At 38.5% G+C, this 25,419-nt stretch overlaps 4 protein-coding genes across 5 annotated transcripts in view; 2 read left to right on the top strand and 2 right to left on the bottom strand.

The window, feature by feature from the left end:
* The window catches only part of LOC145773826 (organic cation/carnitine transporter 2-like), a 29,473-nt gene extending 15,289 nt beyond the window's left edge, over window positions 1-14,184 (bottom strand). Inside the window, exons 1-3 of the mRNA XM_082584954.1 lie at window positions 13,361-14,184; window positions 1,346-1,441; window positions 479-615 (exon numbers count right to left, since the gene is read on the bottom strand). Coding sequence (XP_082441080.1) covers window positions 479-615; window positions 1,346-1,441; window positions 13,361-14,184 — 1,057 coding nt within the window. The remainder of the gene's footprint in view (window positions 1-478; window positions 616-1,345; window positions 1,442-13,360) is intronic.
* Window positions 14,185-14,837: 653 nt separating this feature from the next.
* Window positions 14,838-25,419, top strand: part of LOC145774067 (trehalase-like) — a 32,180-nt gene continuing 21,598 nt past the window's right edge. Inside the window, exon 1 of one of the 2 annotated variants that reach the window (XM_082585216.1) lies at window positions 14,838-14,965. Coding sequence is in view for 1 of the 2 variants with exons in the window: in XM_082585215.1 (XP_082441341.1) it covers window positions 22,933-22,958 (26 nt within the window). In the remaining variant the exon portion in view is untranslated. Of the gene's footprint in view, window positions 14,966-22,776; window positions 22,959-25,419 lie in introns of those variants that run through there. The other variant, XM_082585215.1, reaches the window with a different exon arrangement.
* LOC145773825 (uncharacterized) lies at window positions 16,329-16,652 on the bottom strand. Its single transcript, XM_082584953.1, has one exon. It carries the CDS (start codon window positions 16,650-16,652, stop codon window positions 16,329-16,331), a length of 324 nt encoding a protein of 107 aa, XP_082441079.1.
* Window positions 17,531-20,098, top strand: LOC145773824 (uncharacterized). The gene is made up of 3 exons (XM_082584952.1): window positions 17,531-17,893; window positions 17,970-18,368; window positions 19,415-20,098. The coding sequence occupies exons 1-3, from the start codon at window positions 17,531-17,533 to the stop codon at window positions 20,096-20,098; spliced, it is 1,446 nt and encodes a 481-aa protein (XP_082441078.1).

The following is a 25,419-nucleotide window of genomic DNA, read 5'->3' as shown; positions in this document are numbered from 1 at the left end:
ATGAATGAAATTGAAATGACACTGAATGCAAAGGACGATGCACTGAATAAGTGCGAAATATATTTTCTGTAACATCTACTGACAACTGATCCCTGTTACCTTAGCAATTGAGGTTTTAGCTTTCTAGATATGGAACAGGGATCGTTTCAGAATAAGACTAGGTCAGAAAGCGAGGCAGACTCCGACGCAGCTCAGCATCAGCCAAGAGCAGTTAGCCACAGTAGTAATGCAACATTTTAACTCTTTTGCGCCTTCATCGTTTTCATTGTTTGTGTTGCTTACCTTTCGCTTAGCCTCAGTGACGTAGCTAGAAAGAAAATTTTATATAGGCAAAAACAACTGTTGAGGGGGAAACCCTTTTAATATTTGCAATAAAGCGTTTGTTTGAAAATATAGCTACTGAATGCAGGTAAAAATTTTCGAAACATCATTCAAAATGTAATACAATGTCAGAAAAGCGTTCCAATAGCTTTCTTACCAAACAATATCGAATCGTTGTATCTATAACACTGGCTCCACTGGAATTCTCCATCTGCTCCTTCCTCAAGTGGAATATAATTGGAAAGTTCTATCTTAGCTTGATTGAAAGAAGTACCGGTAGTCTCATTCGTTCTGCTATGTGTAGGAACATATTGCAATAGTAGGCCAAATTTGATGAAATTATTGAAAAATTATTATTGTTTACTTGTTATGTCTAAACAACTTATACTGCAGAAAAAAAAGCTCAAATTCACAAAAATAGTGAATATGCATACTAACCTAAACATAATATAGCCTACTATTACAATAGAATCGTCGGCTACGTCCCCCTTTTCTTGATTCGACTCGCTTTGATAACAAATTAGTTTACAGTAGAAGATAGCATTGTTTTCGTGATGCAGTATGCAATACGATAAATTGTCGACAATTAATTGTGTAAAATGCTTGATCATCGAACCTCTCCCACCATTTAGCTGTGAAGCTAAAATTGTAATGTTTTACTTCTGCACACCACCTGCTGGAGGTTGGCAGCTAAGCTCATGAATAAATTAATAAAACGAAAAAGGGCAGAACACGTTTTGATTGATTTAATTAGAAACGTGCATCAGACAGGAGTGAAGGTGCACTTATATCAAGCATTTTTAAAAGAGTCGTCTTAATAGCTTACTGTATCGTGCATACACTGTAGTTTGAACTCTTTCTCGCACTCGCACCACGAGAAAGTGAATTCCCCCTAAAAGGTCATTTGGTAGAAGTGGTAACTACCATAACTGGTAAGAGTATCGCAAGCTGAATGGGAACCATTGCTTTACAGTAAAAGAAAGGTTCAAATAGCAAAACTTTCCTCACAATGTGTTTGACTTACCTTTGGGGGATTGCTGGTAATTCATTGTTTGTAGTATTAATGCTGTCAAGTTCTGGCACGTAACAACGATGAGGTGGAGTGTAATAAACAAACACACTGCAAATGATAATTGCAGAAGCGGAAACAAATATAACACAGTATAAGGTCAGCAACGCGCGCTTTTGGTAAACGCCAAAATTTCCCACTTGTTTTGTCAGCTCTTCATACGACCACATGCTCATGCTATAAGCTATGTTTGACAGAAAAGCAAAATTGATTAAAAATACATATTTTCTGCGAATAAATTTTATTAAAACTGAAGCCATGTTGCCAGCTGCTCTATAACAATTGGTATTTTTAAGTGATAAAAATCTCAAAATCCAGTCTATGTTAATGATGCCATGTCGGCTACATATGGATCTGTGGGTTAGGTATACCGCACTCTCTGCAATTAACATGAATGGAGATAATGCAGTCCGACTTTGTCAACAAAGAAATGGCAAGTTGGCCACAGACAGCGAGGGTTCGACTCTTGGAGTGTGTGTTTGAGCTAATACATTTCAAGGACAGCTCTCCTCTTCAACGGTACCTAGTGATTTAAAATTTAAAAGCGACAAAACGTTCACGTTTTGTCGCTTTTACCTTTTTCTCAATCTTTGCTATGTTGACGTGTATTGTTTTTGATATGATGGTCAGAAATAAAAACAACTGAACTGAACTGAAAATGATTAGCAAAAAATAACAACGTTTTGTCGCTTTTACCTTTTTCTCAATCTTTGCTATGTTGACGTGTATTGTTTTTGATATGATGGTCAGAAATAAAAACAACTGAACTGAACTGAAAATGATTAGCAAAAAATAACAACGTTTTGTCGCTTTTACCTTTTTCTCAATCTTTGCTATGTTGACGTGTATTGTTTTTGATATGATGGTCAGAAATAAAAACAACTGAACTGAACTGAAAATGATTAGCAAAAAATAACAAGAGAAAACTTCACTCTGTCAAACTCGATGACCGGGCAGCGAAATTTTTTTCACACGAACTTTTTGTTACTTCGCATAGAGTTTGTATTTATACCGTGTGATCGTCAATGGTTCAAAGACTCTGCAATTGCCTGTATGCAAACTCCCTGGATTAAACTTGCAAAAAAGCTTTTTCAGTGATCATTCGGGAGATAAAGATTCCTACAATCAATCAATAAGATTGTGATATTCAATGATCAAATGCTGTAAACAAGGCTACTTTCGTTTCAGTTTTCTTTTATTTTCGATTCATAAGATAAAATAGCCTACTGTAGGCCCGAGACTTTGACTACGACTGTAGGCCTACTAATATCTCTTTAACTACTAACGCACATACCAGTGGTAATACCAGTGTACTGCAGATGGTACATGTTTTCATACATTATTTAGTATCTCAGTCACAACAGACAACAGTCACAACATTTTGCACCTGCAAACAAATATCGAAAAACAGTCAGCATAAAAAATATCGTCTTATCCTAATCGATAGTTGACTGCTTTTTGCTACTATGCTGTTTTTTCATGTAAAATTGGCCTAATATCTTAGCTCGATGTGAACTAAGCTTATTGTCTGCAAAAGCTGACTGTTTATTATGATATGCAATTGAGACTTGCAGCTCCAGTCTAATTTTTTCACAGCTGGCCAGCGAGACTGTGTTGTATCAGCATAGATCACTGGTTGGGCAGCAACTATGGCTGAGCTAGCATTAAAAGCAACAAAGCTTAATGTTCTCTTCACACCTAGCGATAACTGGTGACGTTGAAACAATGCAAATAAAGATCAATTTAGTAAGAAAGAGCACATATTGTCTTTGCTGATGTCGCTCTCTTGCAGCAAGGATGTGCATTGTTGTATCTCGGTAGGCTACTGCTGCCACAGCTAAGTCCGGTGTTTACTTTGCTCTATGCAAACGTTGCTGAAATTTGCTTGTAGATGCGTGCTCAAGCATTTTGTTGTTTGATTTAGTGTACCACGGCAAGTTTCTTATCTTTCCAAAGATGCAGCTTTCCATAATATGATAGTTCTGGAGCTGGCCAAAAGTCTATCGTGCCTTCATGCGTTTCTGTACATTGTATCAACATCAGCTGTACAGCGAAATGAACCAATTTTAAATAACATAATTACTGCAAGCATTTTTTAAAAAGTTTGTATAGTTATCTATGCAAATATTAGCATTCACAAGTTATAGTAAAGAACCAAAACATATAAGTTAAGTAGGGGAGGCTAATTCAATTTTCACCATGTGTGATCAGAACCTAATCAGAAGTAATAAAAGTTGCCCTTGTAGGCTATATAGAATCTTGACCAGCATGAAAACCGATGATTTCTGACAAACCACATCAAATAAAAGTGAAGAGCAATTAATGTTCACCGGCGTATTAGTCCATCACACAATCCGCTTTGATTAGAATTTTTCTAGCAGGGTCGTGTTGGTAAGCTGACAAATCAAGTGGAGAGGAAGGAGTTTCTAGTTTAAACCAAATCAGCTGTTATGCTTAATTCGTCGCTGCTTTTTGAACAAAATTAATTATATAGTAACAGTCCTTATCCTTGGCTTGATATATTAATTTATGTTGAAGTACCTTGACCAGTAGCGTATTTAGGGGAGAGGATAAAGGGCGATGCCCCCCCCCTAATGATCAGGTAAAAAATAAAAATAAAATCCAAATTTTGCAAAAAAAAGTTGTAGCGCAAGACATTCCTTGGATGATTCATCCTAGCGCGGGGAGGGGGGGGGGGAGGGGGAGGGGGTAAATGAGCACTGCTCGCTAGCTTTTAAAGTTCAGCACATTTCTGCCTTCATTGATTCATGAAGATGAGAACTGCCCGATTGATGAGATCTTCGACTTCTACCATGAAATGCTGGATATTGAAGCAAGCAATTGCTTTGCAGTTACTATTGAATTGCGAAGATGGAGAGCGAATTAGCTTGCATTTTCTGTGGATAAACGACCTGCGACTCTTGTGGATGCGTGTCAAGCTGCTGAACAACTCGGCACTAACCAGTTATCCATAAATTACTTCGAATCTTTGCTACGCTTCCAGCTACAACTGCTTCCAATGAGCGATGTTTCAGTTCACTCGTTCGAAATCTAGCGTTTGGGTCGCGAAACAATCGTTCGAAATCTTCGCGACCCAAACGTTTCAGAAGCATATAATTTTGAGCAAAAAAATTGCAATTTAATGTCCATTTCAATACAGTCATCCCAGCTTGTTAAGCCCACATCGGGACCGGACGATTTTGGGCTTATTAAGTGGGGGACAATTTTCTACCACTCCCATACCTTCAGTAATTCCGGAATGGACCAAATTGGGCTTCTAAGCGGGAGGACCTATTAACCGTGGGCTTCGTCGTCGTCGTCGTCGTGTGGTGTAAGCCTCTGGGGCCGAGTGTCTATCCTTTTACCACCCCAGACTCACGATGTTCCCGGACTACACTAGAAGGCTACTAGAGAGCAGCCAGTCTTTGAATTCATCATCCATAAAGCGTAGACCTTTCCACTCCGTTGGGTAGCTTGAAAATGGTACAGTCATTGATGATGTGGCCTGCAGTCTGTTTCTTGGCACCACAGGAGGAGGAAGAGACCATTCACCATTGGTGCATGCAGGGGCTCTATCCATTTTTAGAATTCGAGGGGTGATTTTTGGACAGTGGGCTAAAATCGTCATAGTCATTTCAACAACAACTTTCAACTCGTCTTAGTCATTCCAACCACTCCAATGAGTGGGGGGTGATCAGCCCATCACCGTCGGAGCGTCAAAGATGAACGAATGGAGTCTGGTGGTAGGCCTACTTGACTTGAATTCAGAATTCCATTTATGATCCGCCCAAGTTGCTGCAAAGATATCTCGTTCATCAGCTTCGTTGATCAGAAGGCTGGAGCAGCTGGCACAAATGGGTGTCTTGATTTCAATCGACAGGGGTGCTCGTTCGGGGGAGCAGAGATCTTGTGGTGAGAAGATGGTTAAGCTCCAGTGTCCGTCGGCCGAGATACAGAGTAGTTGTGCTCTAGTAGCGCAGCGCGGGATGCCAGTTTCTTGAGCAATGACACCAAATGGTGGTATGTGAGCGATCTGTCTCGTGTCAGCCCAAAATAGTTTGGTTCGGGGCAGAAGGACAGAGGTTTTCTATTGTTCTCAACATGTAGCTCACGATCAGCTTCCGGATTGTGTAGGTGGAACGCTGCTGCCACAGTTTTGGTTTTGCTGAGTTTCAGTCGCCAGTTCTGGAGATAAGCTGAGAGGGCTTTCATGTACTGGCTCAAGGTGTCTTCTTCTAGGGCTAGGCTTTATAGCCGGGACAGGGACTCTAAAAGCTGAAACTCTAATAACTCACCCGAGGTAAGAAGAAGAATAGCGCTGGGAAGAAATGCATTTGTTGGAACGAATAGCATTTGGAAGAGCAAGGATATAAAATTAGAAACATAAAAGAAGCTGATCAAAACTGTTATATTCCCAGTTACAACTTACGGATGCGAAACATGGACAATGAACAAAACAGACAGAAGAAAGATTGACGCATTTGAATTGTGGTGTTGGAGAAGGTTACTGCGCGTTCCTTGGACAGCAAAAGTAACAAATGAGAAAATTCTCGAACAAATTAAACCGGACATATCCCTAGAAGCTAGAATCGTCAGGCAAAAACTGTCATATTTTGGCCACATAATGAGAAGCAAATCAATGGAAAAAGACATGGTGGTTGGTTTGGTCAGCAGAGGAAGAGGAAGGGGGCGCCCAAAAACAAGATGGCTTGACACAATCGTAAATGACAGTGGTATAGGAGTGCATGAATTGAAGGAGGCTGCGTAGGATTGAGAGATGTGGAGAAAGATGACATATAGAGTGACCGAGAGTCGTGAACGACTGAACGGATGAAGAAGAAAGCTTAATAAGCGGGGACTATTGTATTACAATCAAAATTATAAATTTTATTGTACAAAATTGTACGAAACACAGCACATCAAAGAGTATATGGTTGTATTTATTTTTGCCATGCAAGTTATATTTATAGTAAGTTTAAACCGTTTTGAGACCTGTTCAAGACAATTGTTCACCAAATCAAACGTCATATAAAACCGTTCAGGTCTACTGAATCTTAACGTATTACGTAATGGAATATTTCTAAAAAATGAGCAGATTGCACTATCGCTTGCAAGACCTGTAAAACATTGCAGCTGCAGCATAACATTACATCATCGTTAAATCTTTAATTACCTGAACAGGTGTAAGCCAAACTTGAACAGGTGTAAGCCAAACTTGAACAGGTGCTTGAATAACTTATCATTGCTTATCATTATTACGTCACAGTAGCTGCCTACGTGCGTTTGAGATATTGCAATGTATTCTCGTCATTCTTAAAATTGTTACTTGAGAGTTGGTCGCATATTTAACTGTTTTGCTTAGTGCTTGCCAGCTGGACGAAATTTCCGTCTTTATCCAAGTAATTTGCATTGTAGTGACAAGTTTAGTGGTGTATCGCGTTGCACCCCAATTTCGACAGCCTTGGGCTATTTTTACAGAAATACACTTTTTGAATAGACGTTTTCTAAAGAGTGTTTCTTTCGGTCATTGCATACAGACGAACGGATCCGGAAATCTTATGTTACAATTTTCCCACGAAGAGATTATGGTTTACGGTTGTGACCAAGACCCACTATTTGCGGACTCCTGCACTAAAGTAGGCTACTTGAAAAATTATTACAGCACGACCATGACCGAGCCACGTTTGGATGGTCTAGCTCAGATGTATAACAAGGATATTGTACTCGAGTATGATGCAGTCATTGATGTATTTGCCAAGCGCAGCCATCGCATTAAACTGTAAATTGTCACTGCGAATCGTCGAGAATGTTCAAAAGGTATTCGATGTCGGAAGGAGCGAAGGACTAACTTATTGTTTATGTTCTGAAGCGTTTGATATCTTTTTTTGGTTGATTGATTGGAACAGTAACTTACTTCTGCGGATTCGCTCTTGATTTTGGACCCCTTCCATCCTTTCAGCTAACCCCCTTCCCCCGTTCTGACACATCATATGACATTTTGGTATAGCCTACCCCCCTATTTAAAAAGTCAAACATGGCTACCTAAAGATACGGTCTGATTTGTCACATTTTGCAGAAATTTCCAGGTTTTGCTAACTTTTGGCGAATTTTTAAATAAATTTTTTAAAAAATCATATTTTTACGCTTTCTTTACTGTTTTGATGAAGGTAGTAGGTAGATGGATAATTAGATATGCTGGCAACTTTTTGTCATTCATCATTCTATCATTGGTTGCAGTGAAGAGATGTTGATTGCTCAGTGAACATTAATCAGGCAATACCAAGCAATAAGATGGTATTGATCATGACTAAGCTTCTAAAAAAAGCTCTCTCGCTCCAAGGACAAAGATTTTCACAATCAATATAATTGATTGGAGGCTAATCAATAGCATATATTTATTAATCAATGTATTGATTGTGGAAATTTTTTTTCTTGAAGCAAAAGATTATTTGTTTGTACCAAATTACATGACGTAGTATGCTACAGGTCACCGAGTCTTTTTAGAGTTTGCTTAAAACTTACGATTTTGGATGGGTTGTTAACCCTGATCAAACAAACAGCACCAAAAGTAAGAAGTTTGTGAAACAATTAAACATGATGCATCACTGCATCAGCAGCGATGAAGCACACACAGTAAATCGAAACCGAAGATCAATTTTATAACAGCACAATCATCGGTGTTCACTTAGTTTGTTCCAATTATTCAAATTTACATCTTCGAAATGCAATTAGGTTACGTCGGTAATCTCAGTAAAAATATTGCTTGGAATGTTTTGGGTAGGCTACTGCTATAGTCTACAGTTTGGACGCTTGTTCGGAAGATGTAATTTTTTTTCATTAGTTTAAGTTTTTGCATATGAAATGCCCACTGGGAATTTTGCTTCGTTTTCATACAGGACTTAACCAAAAGCAGACTTTTATTTTAAGGCGTATTATCTGCATAACATCAACGTAATTGTATACTGTTTGACACTTCAAAAATAAACAAAAAAAACATTGGGTCCTTATCAGGGATCCTTATAAATGAAAGTAGGAAGCCTTAGTGAACCAGTGTTCATTGCCTGCTAATTGCTGGAGAAAAAAGTGTCCTTTTTCCACTGCATATAAAGCTTGTTTTTAGTCTTTGAAGCAATATTTCAACTCATTAAACAGAGAAGGCACATGCTTTCTACAAATGTACAGACAATTCTGATGAACACGTGTGTGTAGCCTACTACAGGTATCCAAAACCCAATGAAAAGATTGTGGAGAAGTAGGCATATTGCTCAAGATACTGCCAACACGTGTTTTTGTAATAGGCCTACAGCTATACGACTATCACTATACAACAGAAAACAACACAATCGTCATACGCATGGAAGTAACAAATAAAAGGGTAATCCAGGACCAATCCGTGCTTTTTCGAGGCGGAAGCGCGACATCAAAAAACGTGGTTGCGATCTGGTCACAGCGGAAAGCCATAATATCTCCGTCGTGGGAAAGTTGTAACATAAAATTCCCGAATCCTTTCGTCTGTATGCGATAACAACCAGCGAAACACACTTCTGAAAGCCTCTTCACGAATTGTATTTCAAGAAAAACTCAGCAACACGGGCTGTTAAAAATTAGTGCAACACGATGCACTACGCAGTAGAAAACTTGTCACCACAATACAGATTTCTGGGATAAAAGACGGAAATTTCGTCTAGTTGGTAAGCACAAGCAAAACAGTTTTAATATTCGACCAACCTTTCCAGCGACAATTCCAAAATGACGAAACTGACTTGGGATATTTCAAACTACATAACTTGCATCTGTGACGTAATAGTTGATAGTATTGTTGTGTCATTTCAGCAAGAGGTAAATTTAGCTTATGCAACATTTCGTAATTCAAGATTTAAGATGATGAAATAGTTCACCGGTGTTGCAAAAGAATGATGAAATCTCTGCTCATTTTTTAGCAATATTCCATGACGTAAGATGCCAGGTTAAGTAGACCTTGACGGTTTTATGTGACGTTTGATTTGGCAGGGCGATTGTTCGTAACACCATCTTCTTACGCTAACTAAACTACATGCCTAAAGTATACTTTCCGCAGCTTAGGCTGCTTTAAGAAAACCTAAAATTACTGTTGTCTCAATAGAATCATCAAACCATGAAACATGCTGTCGCTGATGTACATTTAAACATAGTTTAACGTTTAACAGTGGCTAAGCGCAGACTCAAGAGCACGAGGCGCTGGTTTGGCTCTCGGGGTGTGCGCTTGAAGAACCGATTTCAAGACTGGTCTCCATTCAGCGGCAACTATAGTGGATGGACTAATTCCCAGGTAACAACACTTCAACAATCAGAAAACTTCACTCTGTCAATCTCGGTAAACGGTCCTGAGTGAAAAAGCTCTACAAGACATGCTAAACTACCAGGAATAATCTATCAAAGCTTTATCAGTCCGAGGATAAAGATTCAAAACCAACCAACCAAGAGTCAAAACCATAGCCATTCAACTAGGTCGAGCATGTACTGTATTACGTAAGTTTTACCAGTTTATCCATTTTCAAAGCTATCCTACTGCTGCGAAACGGATTTAGCAACAAAGACCATTGCTTGAATAATTTTACGTTATCGTACCCTCATTCAGTTTGTCAGAGGTACTGCAAGTTCTGTAGACTATAATCTAAGTTGTAAAAAGCCTATGTAATGCAAAAATTGTTACTAAAATTTTTAAATTAGTAGCTCTAATATTTCGAAAAAAATATAAATGGATTTGAGCAGTGGTGAATCTAGAATAAATGTGCGGTTAGTTTAGTTCAACAACAACTTTCCAAGAAATAATAGAGTAGACCAGCGGCTTGCAAACTTTTGGAACTACGTAGTCTACACCGAAGAATTCTGAATCTACAGCGGCACATTGACTTAGCCCACTACGTCAATGTTTTTTTTTCGAATAATTGCTTTCCTCTTAGCCTATTGCTTGATCGAAGCTACTGTCTTGAAATTATTATTCATGATAAAAGTTACTTAAAGTTAGCATTATTTTAATCGATATATGCCAGCAAAATCATTCAGGCTACTTTTACTGCAATGTGACAAGTGTATCGCCTATATAGCCTACTTTATATATATGCTTTATGTAGCCTATATTCAGGGTCATCAATAAATAACGTTAAAATAATGAAAACTATTAATACTACAAAAAGTGCTCAATGCTAAGCAAAAAAGCAAAGCAGAGCGAATTAAATCAAATATCGTTATTACTATCTGAATCCTTAACAGCCTGTTTCACCTACACGGATCATCAAAAGGTTCTGAAAAACATGCAAAAACAATAAAATAATTAACGTTATATACTTATATAGGCTATGCAGGACTTTATGCATAAATAGTATTAATTCGGGGCTTGATTAATGTAAGTGTAGAAAAAGCGGATTTGTACAAGGAACCTCTGGTAAAACACAAATGGCTTATCGAGAAATGTCAAGACACTCTCAAAGCTATGCGCCATGCAACAACGTCTTCTACAATGTAGCCTACAATTTGTTTTGTTTGTTTATCTTTATCCTGCATTGCAGGAAAGCGGACTTGAGCGCTATGCATCGGTGTACGCCTTCCGACGTACACCTGACCCACGCTGCAGCCAACGGCAATGTCTGTTTCCGGTTGTCTACTCTACTTATGACTTAAATTTGGTGCTACCCATTACTCGAAATCGATCACTGGGTAGAGGCAATTATCGTAAAGTTTCTTGCCCTGAGAAACAACAGCAAGTGCGGGTGGGTGGAGTCGAACATGCAGGCTCTCGACTGCGAGCCCAACACGCTAACCACTCGGCCACTGCTGCCGACAATCTTCCGCAGTTGACTGCAAAAAATATGAAGTTCTAACCAATACTCTTTCGACCTATAGGGGCCTCATCAGTGGCCCACCACGCTTACTTTGATTAACTTTTGGTCAGCTACCGCTTACGATTATGTTAGGATCGTATAGGTTCATGCAGTGCAAAGCTACTGATTCTACAGTAGTAAACTACTGATTTAAATGGAGGGGTATTATTGTTATGTGACATTTCGGCGACAACTTGTATTTCATTTTCAAAAATCATTTCTGCACCAATGTAATGTCCTGATTCATAGGTTCTCCAAAATCGGATTGTTAGCCAGTGACGTAGTTAGAAATAAAACTAGTGAGGAAAAGGCAACTGTTGTGGTGGTAAACGTCATTCAGCATGAATTATACTGGTACTGAAACGTTGTAACAATATAAAAACATATTTTTGAAGGAGGAAAAATAAAATTTTGGGAGAAGGTGGAGATGGCCTTCTCCTAAACTCCCCGGTAGCTACGTTCCTACTGTTACTAAGCTAGTAGCCTATAAAGTGGCTCACAGTCTGATAAATTTTCTAGGTCAATTTTTCTTCGTTTTTCCAACCCTTGTGATGTTAAACATCAGTGTCAACGCTGAGAAATGGAGTAAAAAAGATGGTAACGTGGGCTATAATTTTTGAAGTTTTTATTCAGCTACTAAAGTTAGAAAAGTCTTGGAGAATGACCCAAATCAGACCTTATAAGCGAGCAGCAAAATATTCATTGGCCAAATCTGACAAATAAATGTGTCTTGTTTTTTGCTGTAACTTTTGCTGCATATGCCCATGGTACATGTTACAATTGTTAAATGCCTATTGGTATTGCCTAAAATGACCCAAAAACATTCTTCAAATGTAAAATTCAGTTTGCATTTTAGCCTACTTGCTGGCGAAACTTGTCCTCCTTTTAGACGATGAAAACATGGTAAGTCTATTAGTACCGTAGTTAGTTTTAGCATGCATGTTCTTTGCTCTCAGGATTTTCTAGTACTGTTTTCATTTGGTCGTGTTACAAATGTGGTTCGGTCAACTTTTTATCATAACATGTTTGATGCAAAGTCACGTGTAGTAAAGTAGCTACTGATTTAAATGGAATGGTTGCATGTAATGCCAGCAAACACTCATGGTGCAATGTTGGTAAGTGGAATCGGTAGCCTAGTGCTAAGTGCTGTGCCCCTGCAGTATCTGTCAGTCAGGTAGGTTTATTTGTGCATGAGCTTAATTTTTGGGGAAAATCGCTTTCAACTATAGCTAACCAAATTAAAATTCTCCTAATTTGTTAATTCTTATCCGCTTTTAAAAAAAGCAATTTAGGCCAAGTCAATTTATTGAGCATGCCAAAGTTTCATGCTAGCTTATATTGCGTGATATAAGTTCTGGGTTAAATGATCTCAATGTTTATGACCATTGTCAGTATTTTTAGGTAAATTTTTTTATTGCTTTTGCCTTTCATTCCGAGCTAAGGTGTAGCTATGACATAATAGACCTGTGTTTGCTATCACTTAGCCTTGCCTACATTTGTGTTGTTTTTCAAACTGGTCAAAAAGTCTATTGAAATGATCCACCTTTCCATACCAATGCAGTGAAAACACTCTATATTATCATAGATTTTCTTGCTTGTAGGAGGCCCAAAATTATTTTTGCCCAGGACCCATAAAGAGCTTAACACAGCACTACAACTACCGTACAATAGTATTATAGCCGATGCAGCCTTTGATGAACTAGATGCTCAGTTCTTAAATTCTTCCAATGTTCCCTTTGTCGTGCAGTGTCCCAAAGTGTTCTTGGTTGGCTGATTGATGTATTTCGTTGAAAATTAGATATAAATGTTGTTCGTTGCCTGCCACGAGCACGTTTTCCGAGAAGGCGACCGCTTAGACAAAGATTTTCGAATTCTTCTTTTCTGATGATGTGACCGAGAAATTTGAGTTGCCTTTAAGTTATGTTGTTCAATAGTTCCTTATCTTGATGTACCTGGTTTAAAACTTCTGCATTTGTGATGTGATCAGTAGGCTATATGAAATCCTGAGCATCTTCTGTAAAACCACATTTCAGCTGCTTCAATGTTACGCCTAGTTTCTGTGTTGAAGGTTCATGTTTCACAACCATACTGGAGAACAGACCACACCAACACTTTGAGAAGTCGCACCTTCAGGGGAATAGAAAGCTTGCGATCCAATAGAATAGGTCGTAGTCTATTAAATGCGTCTTGGGCTAGGCCTATTCTTCTTCGTATTTCTTTTTTACATCGTGCGTTCGCTGTTAAGAGAGAACCAAGATAGTTAAAAGAAGACACTTGTTCAATTGTGCTGCCTCCCTGTTGAAGTGCAAAGTGGGGTTCAGGACTTTGTTTTGAGATAGTCATGCATTTTGTTTTTTTGTCATTAATTTGGATTCCATATTTTGCGCTGATGTCTGAAGTTTTGTTAATTAGTGTTCGTAGACCGTCCGTGGATGTCGCTATGAGCACAGTGTCATCAGCATAGCGAATATTGTTCAAGGAGATGCCGTTTACTAAAACTCCCTCATCAATGCCTTCTATTTCTCTGAGAATCATTTCACTATACAAGTTAAACAGATCTGGTGACATCACGCAGCCTTGTCTGACCCCACGTTGAATTTCAAAATATTTAGATAGACCTTCAGGTAGGCGAACTGCAGCTTGCTGTTGGGAATACACATTCTTAATTATGCGCAGGTCCTTGTCATCAACGTTAATGATGTTCAGCTTCTCAAAAAGCTGTTCGTGACAAACTTTATCGAAGGCTTTTTTGAAATCTATAAATGCAAGATATAGGTCTTGTTGGACTTCAATTGCTCTTTCACCAAGCATTCTCATGGTGAAGATTGCGTTGGTTGTTCCTCTGTCTTTCATGAAGCCAAATTGATTGCCCCCTATTTCTGGAAGCAATTGCCTTCTTAAGCGTTGGAGGATGATTTTTAGCAGCAATTTCATAGTGTGTGAGATCAGACTAATAGTTAGGGTGGCTCATTTTCCTTGATGTTCTTTAAAATTTTTGTCAGTTTGGAATAATGTTCCATTTTGCTCACTGATATTTGCAAACTAAAAATTTTTGTTGGGGGTTGACCTTTGACCCTGGTTCACCCAAGGAGAAATTCTAAATTTTTCTGAAAAAATGGTAAATTTCGAAGTGGTTTAGCAGTATCTGAAGAGGGGATTTCTCAAAATTTAACCACGTGATTTTGACGTTACTTCCTCTGTTAACTTCCACATGGAACATCTTCACCCTTCTCCAAGTCTGAGAGTCACTACTAGTGCATGCTTTTAGTGTCATTTTAGTTGATTTTACAGCCTTTTTGCAGTCAGTGAATCTATAACATATCAACAAAAATTTTTGGCACAAAAGATGAGAGTCATTTTAGAGTATTTCAGGGCCCCTGATTCCGAAAATGCACTTAGTTTTTTCGAATTGGCTCTAGTTTTCGAGATATTCGACAATGAACATATTTTTGAAATCGTTACTCAAAAGCTGTCAATTAACAAATTACTTATATTTAGCCCTGTTTATCATTATGATGTCATAATTGCACTTGTCTAGTTCAATTGGTTTATATTGCATGAAAGTTTAAAACGCAAGCAAAGGTTGAAATGAACTGTGTTTAATGTAAAGGAGACATAAACACTCAATGAAAACAGTTGTGAATCAGTAGGCCTACATCACAAGAAAAATATCCCGAAAGTCATGAGTTTATGAATGCAGCTTTATATTGAAAAGGTAGGCCTACTGAAATGGATACTGTACAAATGAAATTTTATTCTAAGCCTTTGCTAAGGCCAAGTCTTTGCTGCAAGAAGTTTTTTTCTGGTCTATAGGCTAAATAAATGACATATAGGCTAATAAAATACGCCTTTGACAAGTAGGATGCTGTACAAACAACCCAGATATATTTTGCTGCATGAGGCAACGCATTCTGCGATAGATGCAGCGCTATATAAAAACAAGCATTATTATTATTATTACTTTGACATGAAGCTGGGTGATCAAGATAAGTCCTGGGTTCCTCCTAAAGTATGCATACATTGCACTCAAACCCGTTTCTGGGCTCAAGGCTAAGAAGTTCAGAGTGCCATGGCATAAAGAGAGCCGTGGAATTACCTTGAAATTGATACTTCTGTTCTGTACGGTGAGTATGTTCGAAGGAAGTTGGAACATCATGTTTACATGGAATGTGCAAGGCAGTCATTGCGTGGACGTTGCTATTTCTGTTTTTTGTTTGCCCTCTCTTGTTTCAAGTGGTGATTTGCTTGAAACAATAGGAAAACGGGCATGACTGAGAGTAACCTCAATACCTTCAGTAATGTTTTGGAGCAAGGTCAAGCTTTTTTCTCAAAACCATTTCTACCACCTACTGTAGGCTAGTAGTTAAAGATTTAGTTATCAAAAGCGGTAGCTGGAATCTTGACTAACTCAAAAACTAGAGCCAATTCGATAAAACTTAGTGCATTTTCAGAATCAGGGCCCTCGAAATACCTTAAAATGACTCTCACATGTCCTGCCTTTATAAAAAAAATTTTTGTTGGCCTGTGAAAATCAATAAACATCGTCAAATGATCCAAGAAACTGAAAGCAGTAGATATTTACTACAGTGAAAGGTGCACAAAGAAAATCATGTCTGAAATGTGGTAGAATTCGACATTTTGAAAGTAATACACGTGTCAGTGTTCAATGTTCATGGAGTTGCTAATTAAACCACCTTGCTTGTTACAAGTGTGTGTTACTGCCTCTTATTGTGTCCATTAAGATGCTAGAGTGCATTAGAAGATAGCGAGTGAGCAGTTTCAGGGATAAGCGAAAATTCGATATTTTGAAAAAATTCAAACCAGGTGAACCAGGGTCAAACGTTAATATTTTTTTGTGAAATTTGGTATAGGAAATACATTTACCAAAAGGAACAATATTACAAAATGACGAAAAATTTAAAAGAAAAAAATTTTTTTTCGAGATTTTGCGCCAGCCTACGAGTAATAGTGCGATGTTTGTCACAATCAAGTGTTCCTGGGACTTTGGGTAGTGCAATGAATACTGATTTTAACATGTCCTCAGGAATCACACCACTTTCGTGTATTCTGTCTATGAGCTACCAAATGATGTCTATTCCTTCTTCGTCTAGGACTTTAAGCATTTCCACATAGATTTCATCTGGGCCAGCAGCTTTTCCTGTTTTCAGTTGATGCATAGCCCACTTAACTTTGGCTTTCAAGATCGGTGGACCTGTTACATCACGAGATGCATCTCCAGTAGGTTTGCTTCTGCTCGCATCATGAAAGAGGTCCTGTATATATTTTTCCCATCTTTGAGTTACATCTTTTGGGTCATGTAGGATGTCTCCATTCGCAGCTCTGATACACTTCGATGTTGGTGCTGATTTTTTGCCTACAAGCTCGTTTATCTTTTTGAACATGTTTTTCCCGTCAAGACGAAGTTTCTCAATTTCTAGACATTTTTTTTTCAAGCCATTTTTTCTTAGCTTGCACTAGGTACACACATTACTCTCCAGTAAGGTGAAGCACAACATTCAACGTAGTGTTACAACGACACAGGAGAACTCTGCAGCATTACAGTGATTTTGGTTGGCCTAGCTTAGCATTACCAATGTTAGTTGCTCATCCTATGAGTGTGTAAATCAGTGCTACTCAAACTGTGGTACTCGTACCGGTGCCGCTACGCAAGCACTTGACTGCCAGTGCGCAACTAGTTTAAAAATAATTTATTGATTAATGTTTTGTAACAAGATCAGAATGTGCTTTTCACTTGATCAGAATGTGTCTCGGCATAATTTTCGTAGTCTCTTATATGCTGTTAAAGCGTTAATTTTTCAAATGGCATAGTGCGGTTGCATAGCGTGGTCGTACTTTGGTAGCGATAGTGGCGCTACATTTTTGTTAAAGCACCGGCCGCAGTAGCGGATAGGCGCTATTTTTCCTCAGTTGTACTTCCTCTACTGGCTACTTTCCATTTTAAAGTGGAAATAATGAATTGTTTTTAGAGATTTTTGACCGAAACACTGAAGCATAAGAATAAAATTTCACTTAAAAGTGTTTCGGACGCAGGCATTCTTTCTTTATTGGTACACGCGGTGTTTTGTGTTATCAACTCGTTGCAGTCTTGAGTTTTTTAGCTGGTGTTAGATTCCTATGTTTACAGAGTAATGGTGTTCTTTTCTGTTTACGTATGTATTTATGTTCTGTATTTAGATATCATACTTTTAAGTTAATTAAAACTTCAGTAAGTGAAATGTCTGGTTATTGTAACAGAACAATTTAATTAACTTATTTGAAAATGGAAAGCAAGTTTTATAAACCTAACGTCTTCAAGGCTGATCCAAGTTCTGCGCAATCCAAGAAAACTTGGCTACATTGGTACAAACAATTCACGGGATTCTTAGAAGGTACACCGGATGCGACTGATGTGGACAAGCTAAGATGCCTGATTGCGCATGTAGATGCCGACGTTTATGACTATATTAGTGAGTGCGACACGTTCGACAATGCAGTCGCTACACTACGTGCTCTTTATGAGAAACCTATCAACAGTAGTTTCTCACGTTACCAATTGAAAACTTGCAAACAAGAAATAAGTCAATCGCTAGATGACTATCTACAAAAGCTAAAAACGTTAGCCAAAGATTGTGATTATAGACAGGTGACGGCAATAGAATATCGAAACGAAGCTATGCGAAACGTTCATTTCTGGTATTGTCTCTCACGAGATTCGACAGCGTCTTTTGGAAAACAACACGCCAGAGACCACAACGCTAGAAGCTATTTTCAAGCAAGCTCGTTCCCTAGAAATTGCTCATCGAATCTCCGAACAATATGACAGGCCGTTTGTGTCAAAGCCGATTTCTGAGTATCATGATGAACCCAGTACTGCTGCTATTCCAAACCAACTTGCGGGTAGTTCCAGTCAATCCAGCTTCAAATCAAAATGTGGATATTGTGGAAGTTTTCCAAAACATGTTCGGTCGCTGTGCCCTGCCAGAAAAGTCAAGTGCTACAAATGCAACGCTTACGGACACTACGCGGTGGTTTGTCGCACAAGTTGGAAGAAGTCTTCTGCAATGGAATCGCTCGCGGTGGTATCATCGTCGGAACCAAAAGGAGATCCTCCGACAAAGGTAAATGTTAGAATTAGCATCAATGGTATTTGGGCTAATGCATTAATTGACACCGGATCCAGTTTAAGCCATGTGGATAAAGAGTTTGTTCGAAGGCATAGCCTTGTACTGTAGTTCACCCTCAATCATGTAAAATTGGAATGGCGATAAAAGGAAAAGCGTCAAGTAGTCAAGGTTATTGTCAAGTAAACATTGAACTCGGACAACGTAAATACGTTGATGTCAATCTGGTGATTTTGAAACACTGACTGACGTAATTTTGGGCCATAGGCGTAGCCAGGGGGGGGGGGGGGCGAAAGGGGCCATGCCCCCCCCCAAATTTTCCAAGTTTGGATTCCGAAGTTGAGCCCTTTGTTGAAAATGTAATAAAATTTGTAAAAATTTATAACGTTTCCAAGACATCTGGCTATTAACACCCCCCAGGACTTGTTTTAGACACACAGAAAGACACCGATAATTTTTGCAAATCGTAAATCGCGCAAAGTTTACGAGATTTATGTTTCTTTGAACTAATTTGTGGAAGCAATTTCAGAATGGCTTACTCTGTTAGGTTTTTGTGTACCGTAGTTATTGAGTTTTTGTGTAGCTGAGTTTTTGGTGTTTTCTAATTTTAGCCGCAGTTTTTGCCCGTTCGTGTGTAAGAGCTACCTTTAATAAGTTAATAGCTGTTTATCTGCTGATAAACTTCATACAAATATTACCCTAAAAGTGTTTCCAGAAAGCGCTATAATCCATTATTTGAGTGTAATTTTTCAAAAATTTTCCGGGGGAGCATGCCCCCGGACTCCCTAGAATACACATGCCTTCGGCACGCTCTAACCCCCCACCAGTTTCATTGCTTCCCTTGCTCAACCCACCAGGATACGCCACTGCACATCAAGTGGCGATGGCTTAAATCAAACACTTTGTTGTTCTCTTCAATTCATCAAATATTTGGCCCCCCCCCAAATTTTTTTTCTGGCTACGCCACTGTTTTGGGCCAAGACTTTTTAAAACAACATGAGTCAGTAAAAATTGATTTTGGTGGAAAGGAACCATTACTTCAGCTTGGCGCTCTTGGAAAAATTAAGACACTTCTCATGCCAAAACTTTTTGAACATTTGACTGCAGATTGCAAACCTATTGCCACAAAATCAAGAAACCAATCTATTACTAATGAAAAATTTATTGGAAATGCCATTCGAACGCAACTAGCTAATAGAATAATTCGTCCAAGTACCTCCCCATGGAGAGCCCAAGTTCCTGTTGTGTCTGGGGAAAATGAAGAAATTCACAGGAAAAGAATGTGTGTGGATTATAGCCGAACAATTAACAAATTCACTGATTTAGACGCTTACCCATTACCAAATATGCAAGATCAAGTAAATAAAATTGCACAATACACGTTCTTCAGCACACTCGATCTCAAAAGTGCTTATCATCAAATTGAAATTCCCGAAGCTGATCGCTTGTACACCGCTTTTGAAGCAAATGGTCAACTGTACGAGTACAATGTCATTCCATTCGGCTTAACTAACGCGGTGCCATGGTTTCAAAGAATTATAGATGACATTATTGATCAACATTCTTGTAAAAGTACTTTTGCTTACTTAGACAATGTAACAGTGTGTGGCAAAACAAAACAGGAGCACGATGAAAATCTGTGCCATCTCCTGGATGTTGCTAAAGACTGCAACCTTACTTTAATGAAAAAAAGTGCAAGTACTCACGTGAAACGATTGATCTTCTAGGGTATAGAGTTCAAAATGGAACTATAATCCCAGATCTAGAATAAGTAAGGCCCCTCCTTCAAATGCCTGTGCCCCGGAGTACAAAGTCTCTACGACGAATTGTCGGGTTATTTGCATACTATGCACGTTGGATACCGAAGTATTCGGATAAAATAAAGCCTCTAACGGAAACAGCATCATTTTCATTGAATCAAGATGCTGAAAACGCATTTAAAAACTTAAAACAAGTGTTGGCGGACGCGACGTTGCAAGCTATTGATGAAAATTTGCCTTTTTGTGTTGAAACCGATGCGTCGGACGTAGCACTGTCAGCAATACTTCAACAAAACGGTAAACCGGTTGCATTTTTCTCTCGCACCTTGAATCGCAATGAGAAGCATCATGCAAGTGTTGAGAAAGAGGCCACGGCAATAGCGGAAGCTGTTCAAAAATGGTCGCATTATCTCCACGGCCGTCGTTTTAGCCTCGTCACCATCAAAATTCGGTAAAGTTTATGTTTGACAACAAAAATCATGGCAAAATTAAAAAAGACAAAATTCTCCGATGGAGAGCTGAACTTTCACAATTTTCTTACGACATTATCTATAGGCCTGGGACTTTGAACGTAGCACCAGATGCTATTTCAAGAGCATATTGTGCCAGCACAGCAGACACTACACTGTACGAAATTCACGACAAATTATGTCACCCAGGGGTGACAAGAATGTTTCATTTTATTCGAATGAAAAATTTACCGTATTCAGTTGAAGACGTTCGACGTTTGACTGCTAATTGTGAAGTATGCTGTGAAGTAAAGCCACGATTTTATAAGCCACCGAATGCTACTTTAATCAAATCTACCCAACCGTTTGAGAGACTGAACATAGATTTTAAAGGCCCGATACCATCAGTTTCTAAAAATCGTTATTTTCTTACTATCGTATCATGGATGAGTATTCTCGCTTTCCGTTTGTATTTCTTTGTGCTGATACCAGTGGCGATACTGTGATTTCATGTTTGCATAATTTGTTTTCAGTATACGGTACGCCTAGCATTATCCATTCTGATAACGCCAAAGCGTTTAAATTTTCTAAGAGGTTAAAACAGTACTTGAGAAATTTGTCTGTTGCGACTAGTTTCACTTCTGTATATAACCCCCAAGGGAATGCTCAATGTGTAAGTTACAATGGTATTATGTGGACTGCCATAAAACTGTGTTTAAGATCGAAAAATTTACGTACTGCCCACTAGGAAGCTGTGTTACCCAAGGCTTTGCATTCGATCCGATCATTGCTTAATACTGCCACAAACGAAACCCCTCACGATCGCTTGTTTAAGTTTTCACGACGATCATCGTTTGGCACTTCTGTCCCGACTTGGCTCGAAGATGGCCCTGTGTATGTTAGATGGCATGTGAGAAACAGTAAATATGAACCTCTTGTTGACAGTGCCGAGATTCTCGAAAGTAATCCGAATTATGCCGTGTACCTTTCGAAAATGGTCATGAAGCCACTGTATCTGCCAGAGATCTTGCCCCCACAGGACATTCGTCTTCACCTCCGTTACAAGAGGGCGTGCTTGAACCTGATAGCATGGGAGTTAGCCCAGCAGATAATAGGCCTACCGACTTACCGCTCGCCGAAGTTGACAACTCGCCCAAAAAGGTTGTGAAAGCACAAACTGAAGTGGGTTGGCGATCATCAAAAGAACGTAGACCTCCTGATAGGCTATCTTACTAAATGTGTTCTCTTTAAGTTACCGTGTTATTATATTTGCTATGTATTCGCTATTAATATCCTCACTATTTTAGTGGAGGAGATTGTAATGAAATTGCGCTCTTCTGATTGGCGTGTGTGACGTCAATATTATTTTGTTTCGGACGCAGGCATTCTTTCTTTATTGGTACACGCGGTGTTTTGTGTTTTCAACTCGTTGCAGTCTTGAGTTTGTTAGCTGGTGTTAGGTTCCTATGTTTACAGAGTAATGGTGTTCTTTTCTGTTTACGTATGTATTTATGTTCTGTATTTAGATATCATACTTTTAAGTTAACTAAAACTTCAGTAAGTGAAATGTCTGGTTATTGTAACAGAACACGAAGCATCACATTTAAACTTTAGTTTTATAGCAACAGATTGTACTCGTATGCCGATACTGCAATATGTGCTTTGCGGAGTTATGCTCAACAATGACTCAATGAAACCATTAAATCTAAAGAGACGTTTATAGTCAAAACATAAATAAAAACCATTTCAATAAAATTTTTGAAAGGAATCGAACCGAATTAAAACCTGCGCAAAAACAAATTTTCAGACACTCTTTTATAAAATCTTTACGCGCATCCTTTAGCCTATGCAGCGCTAAAGATTGCAAAACTTTAAAACCGCGGGGCGAAATGTCAGTTAAAAATGTTTGTGAATTTGCTCAATGTAGACTTGTACAACCAAGACCGGCCTTGTTATTGCTTTTTTTACGTTTGAAATGTGAGACCGGTACGCTGAATGGCAATAAGACCTTTTTCGGTACGCGGTATTAAAAGGTTTTGAGTAGTACTGGTGTAGCCTAAGTGAAAGTGAAACGAGAAACATACAATTCGTTTTCCTTGAAAGCAAACTAACAAACAAACAATATGATTTTCTTTTGACTTCTGATACAATAATAAATAGCCTTGATCCTGATGAACTACCAAAATTTTCCACATTTATTCAACCAGTTGTTTTAATGTTTTTTGAAGTTAAGTCCAAGCTTACGTTTGTTTAATTACGTGGTAACGTTGACTTGTAACAACGTGTGAAGTTGTCGTTTAACTTGACATTGTCTTGCTTATTATCAAAACTTGAATTGGGCGGTTGAAGACGATGAAGCACACCACAAGCACTCAACGGTGAGATAAATGGGATTGATTTATATTTAAGTCGAATGCAGCCTATTGTTTGCATGATGTGTCTTGTTGCTTGAAAGATGAAGCCAATTTTGTGAAATTTCTAGCCTACTTGTCAATGATTAAACCAATAAAGAATGATAATCTTTCGCTGGTCATTATTTGTACTGGAAGTGTGCAATAGCTTTTACTAAGCTATATGATTATTAAACCACAACGCTTATTACTTTCGTGCTTTTAGTTTGCCAACTGCATTAAAGTAAACACTTCCGATAGCTCCTACATCCTACTCAAGCGGAACCAACAAGGTTTATGCTCTTGGCAGCTGTAATCAACTAAATGTGTTAAATATCTGCAATAGATTTGGCTTTGATGCTGTGATATACGGCTATAAAAAAACGAAGTGTTGACATACCGATACCCTTTGCTTAACGTGCTAGCAAAGGAAGGGTTTTCAAAACACGTTGATAGGAACGAAGCACAAAGTGTCAGGTGGAAAGTAACCATAACTGGTGGTTGCAAACGTGTTCCTGATTACCACAATCCCTCATAAAATCAATGCACGAAATATGTCGTGCATTTGACTGCAGCTTATTTCCATCAAAGCAAGTTTGACATATGTCAGAAACGTGTAGCTAAGGGTAGCCTGCAGTAGCCTACAATCGTCGTGGTTCAATATCATAACTTAGCCAAGATGGGTAAAGAGTTATCAGTGTCTCATGAAATGTGTGCGATATCAGGTAAATGACAGCTCGATATTAAAAATGCCTATATTAGACCATAACAGCATGGTGAGAGATTTACAAAGAGGTAGGTGAAAGGTTGTGTTTATAATGTCATCTCTGAAACCAGATCTTCAAATGCTAGTGTATAGCAGCTGGTGTAGGGACTTGTGGGCCTTCTGTCAAAAGACATGAGTAGGCAGATTTTCGTTACCAACCTTTCTACTTTCAAGTTCTGTTAAAGTAATGTATTCTGAATAAAGATTAGCCAATTTGAAAAACAAAGATCCACAGAAGGCTAATGTTTTATTTTAAATTATAGCGATTTTAACATAAAAAGCACAGCATTCATTTGCTTTGGGTTGAGTGATTAAAAAGTTCTTTCATGAGTAGGCCTTCTTATCCTCAAGATATTAAAAAACGTTTCCTAAACGTAGGCGTGATGAAATGCAAGTGTCCGCAAAGTGTTGATAAAATGCGACTACAACTGGTCATCATTTCTTCAATTTATTTTCGTGCATGATTAATTACGGTAGCCTTCTGTTATATTGGACTAACCACATGTTTTGTTTAGTCTGCCTATATTTTTAAATTTTATCAACCAGACATGACCAATAACCATGGTAGAGCATCCATGTATCAAAATATATCAATAAATGTTATTTGATAGTGTACTTAGAGGAGCTGCAGCCCACCTTGTTTTAAAGTAACGATTTAATACAAAAATCAGTGTCTTACAACCCTAAAGCAAGCTTAATACATAATTAGGCAAAGTGTAGCGGACAACTCTCCCTTTTCAACTGCTTCACTATGCCCTACTAACAACAACATATTAGGCATAAAAATACCTTAGCTACTGGCCAATGTTTTTGTTAGATCTCACATTATTTGCGCTATAGTTGTGCAATGTGCATCCTTCAGAAGTGTGAAGAGAAAATCTTGTTTTGAGTATAATATAAACTTCCTCAATCTTTCCATCTCTCGCTTACAATTTTGGGTCAGAAAGGTCGAGGCTAACCTATAACTTTTTTGAGCCATTGAGGCAAAGTGTCTAATCTCAAACCTCTCAGACTTGGCGATGCTTTCCAAACTACACCAAAACCTCCTGAAAAAGATCTAGTCGTTGGTCTCACCATTCCAAGCATACAAGCCTTCCGTACTATTTCGGAGGTATGGGATAATGCAACTTTGGATGACGTAGTCTGCGATTTGTTCGTCAACACTATATTTAGTAGAAGAGGAAAATATCATTCCACATTGGTGCATGGTTGAGTTCTAAAATAAGTTAGATAACAGAGAAAATACGACTGAAGGGAACTGGATGTTTCTCTGCAACAACAGGTCAATCGATAGGATAGGTTTTGGCGTCGGATGGATTTCTGACTCGATCCTTGTTGGATTTTAGCATCATTTGATGTCCATTTGTGCTCCGCACAATTCAGCTTTAGATTTGGTAAAAGCACTATCAAAATGACTTTCAAACAATAACAATTTTCCATCATAACCTCCGCCCCATAGAAAATTAACTGGTATACTCGATTGGACGTTATTCAAAGATTTTTAGAAGATATTGATTTATATCTTAGACTAAGAATGGAACTCAGCTATGGTTGTCATTGTTTGATTTTGTTAGTTTTTAGGATCACCTCCTCTGCGCAGTCCATTACGCCAGCTTGTGACAGGTAAATTGCAGCAGTGTCTGCAGTATTGATGATTTAGTTGAAAAGTTTACAAAGCAAACC

This window comes from Aplidium turbinatum, chromosome 7 (assembly GCF_918807975.1).
Source record: "Aplidium turbinatum chromosome 7, kaAplTurb1.1, whole genome shotgun sequence".
Taxonomy (NCBI): Eukaryota; Metazoa; Chordata; class Ascidiacea; order Aplousobranchia; family Polyclinidae; genus Aplidium; species Aplidium turbinatum.
This window is presented reverse-complemented; position numbering and strand designations above follow the sequence as displayed.